Here is a 1,384-nt window from a genome sequence, read left to right as displayed (position 1 = left end):
TCATGGCTGGCAGCCAAGCTGCTCAACAGCTGCAGAGCTCAGGAGTTTTGGAGAGTTTTCCTGGCTCTCCTAATGCTTTGCTGTGTGATTTGGGGAAAGCTCCTCCTTGCCTCCACTTATTCATTTCCCCAGAGTAATAGAGACCATTAATCATCACTGGAAGCTGTACTGAAGCCTAGAGATGAAAAGTGATTATTATTATTAATGATATTAATTTATAGGTTATACATTTTCACTTGAACTGTGTAACATATAACCACTGTTGCATTGAACTGGGGCTGGAAAAGGGCTTTTTTGCCAGAAGCACAGATTCCTAGAAGTAGAAAATTTTACAGAAGCAGCTTCTACTCTTCTCTAACACATATATAACCTGCATATTACTTTGAATTAAATTTCCATGGAAAACATTTGTCTGGACCCAAAGTTTATACACTGCATATTTTGCTTCCTAGACCTTTCTTTTTAATTACATTTTCCTATTTTTTAATGGGACTTTGATTGTTTACAATTACAGATTTCCTTTTTGATTTCCCAGTCGTGTATTAAAATAGCACACAAAGCTACAAACTGCAGGGGAATGTACTGCAGCTCTTTCCTCCTTTCTCATACTGAAAACCAAAGTGATTGGTTTCTCATGAGTTGCAATCTCATGAGAGGAAAAATACACAGAGAGCCATAACACACACAAATCCAAACAAACCATCTTTGACTTTCACAATTAACATGCAGATAAGAGATAGCCCAGCAGCAGTCAGCATGGGTCACATATCACTGCTGCAGTGCCACCACCTTCAGTCACCCAGAAATCAGGGCTCAATGGCCTAAATTTAGGGTCTGTATTAGCGACCAATAAATTCTGTAAATTGTTTTGTAAAATGATTAATTTTCTTTTTCCTCTCTCAGCACTTTTCCCCCTAGCCCAACGCCCAACGCTGTAGATGCGCAGCCTTAATCGGTTTAGTTGCGAGAAGATAATCTTTTTTTCTTCCTTTCTTGCTGTTGCCTGTTAGCTTAAAGGCTTTTTAGCTGAAGGTTGATAATTATCACTGAGAAGAAACTAGCACATCACGAGTTCATTTTCTATCTTAGCACTTCTGGCGCTCCTTTGAACTCCTCGCACCAAGCCCGTGTTCCCACTCTGTCACTTTCCTCCCTCCATCATAAAAAGCTCTCGGCAGCCGGCGGCTCCAGCCTTTGCTGGTGGGCAGAGGGCACCGCTTCTCCCGAGCGCTCCTCCAGCATGGACAAGCTGCACGAGACACTGATCAACATGGAAGATGCTCTGGCTTCGGAACACCCCGCCTGCTTGTCAGCCTGGGACTGGAAAAGCTCCGCTGGGCCTTTCGAGCTGCACCCCATCTCGCCCCCGCACAGCCTGTCCCCG

At 43.6% G+C, this 1,384-nt stretch overlaps 1 protein-coding gene across 1 annotated transcript in view; it reads left to right on the top strand.

Annotated features, from left to right (window-relative positions):
• The first annotated feature begins 1,240 nt into the window (after window positions 1-1,240).
• MSGN1 (mesogenin 1) overlaps window positions 1,241-1,384 on the top strand; it is a 413-nt gene continuing 269 nt past the window's right edge. The window contains 1 exon segment of the mRNA XM_005431626.2: window positions 1,241-1,382. Within this exon segment, the coding sequence (XP_005431683.2) occupies window positions 1,241-1,382 (142 nt within the window).

This window comes from Geospiza fortis, unplaced genomic scaffold, assembly GCF_000277835.1.
Source record: "Geospiza fortis unplaced genomic scaffold, GeoFor_1.0 scaffold81, whole genome shotgun sequence".
Classification (NCBI taxonomy): domain Eukaryota; kingdom Metazoa; phylum Chordata; class Aves; order Passeriformes; family Thraupidae; genus Geospiza; species Geospiza fortis.
This window is presented reverse-complemented; position numbering and strand designations above follow the sequence as displayed.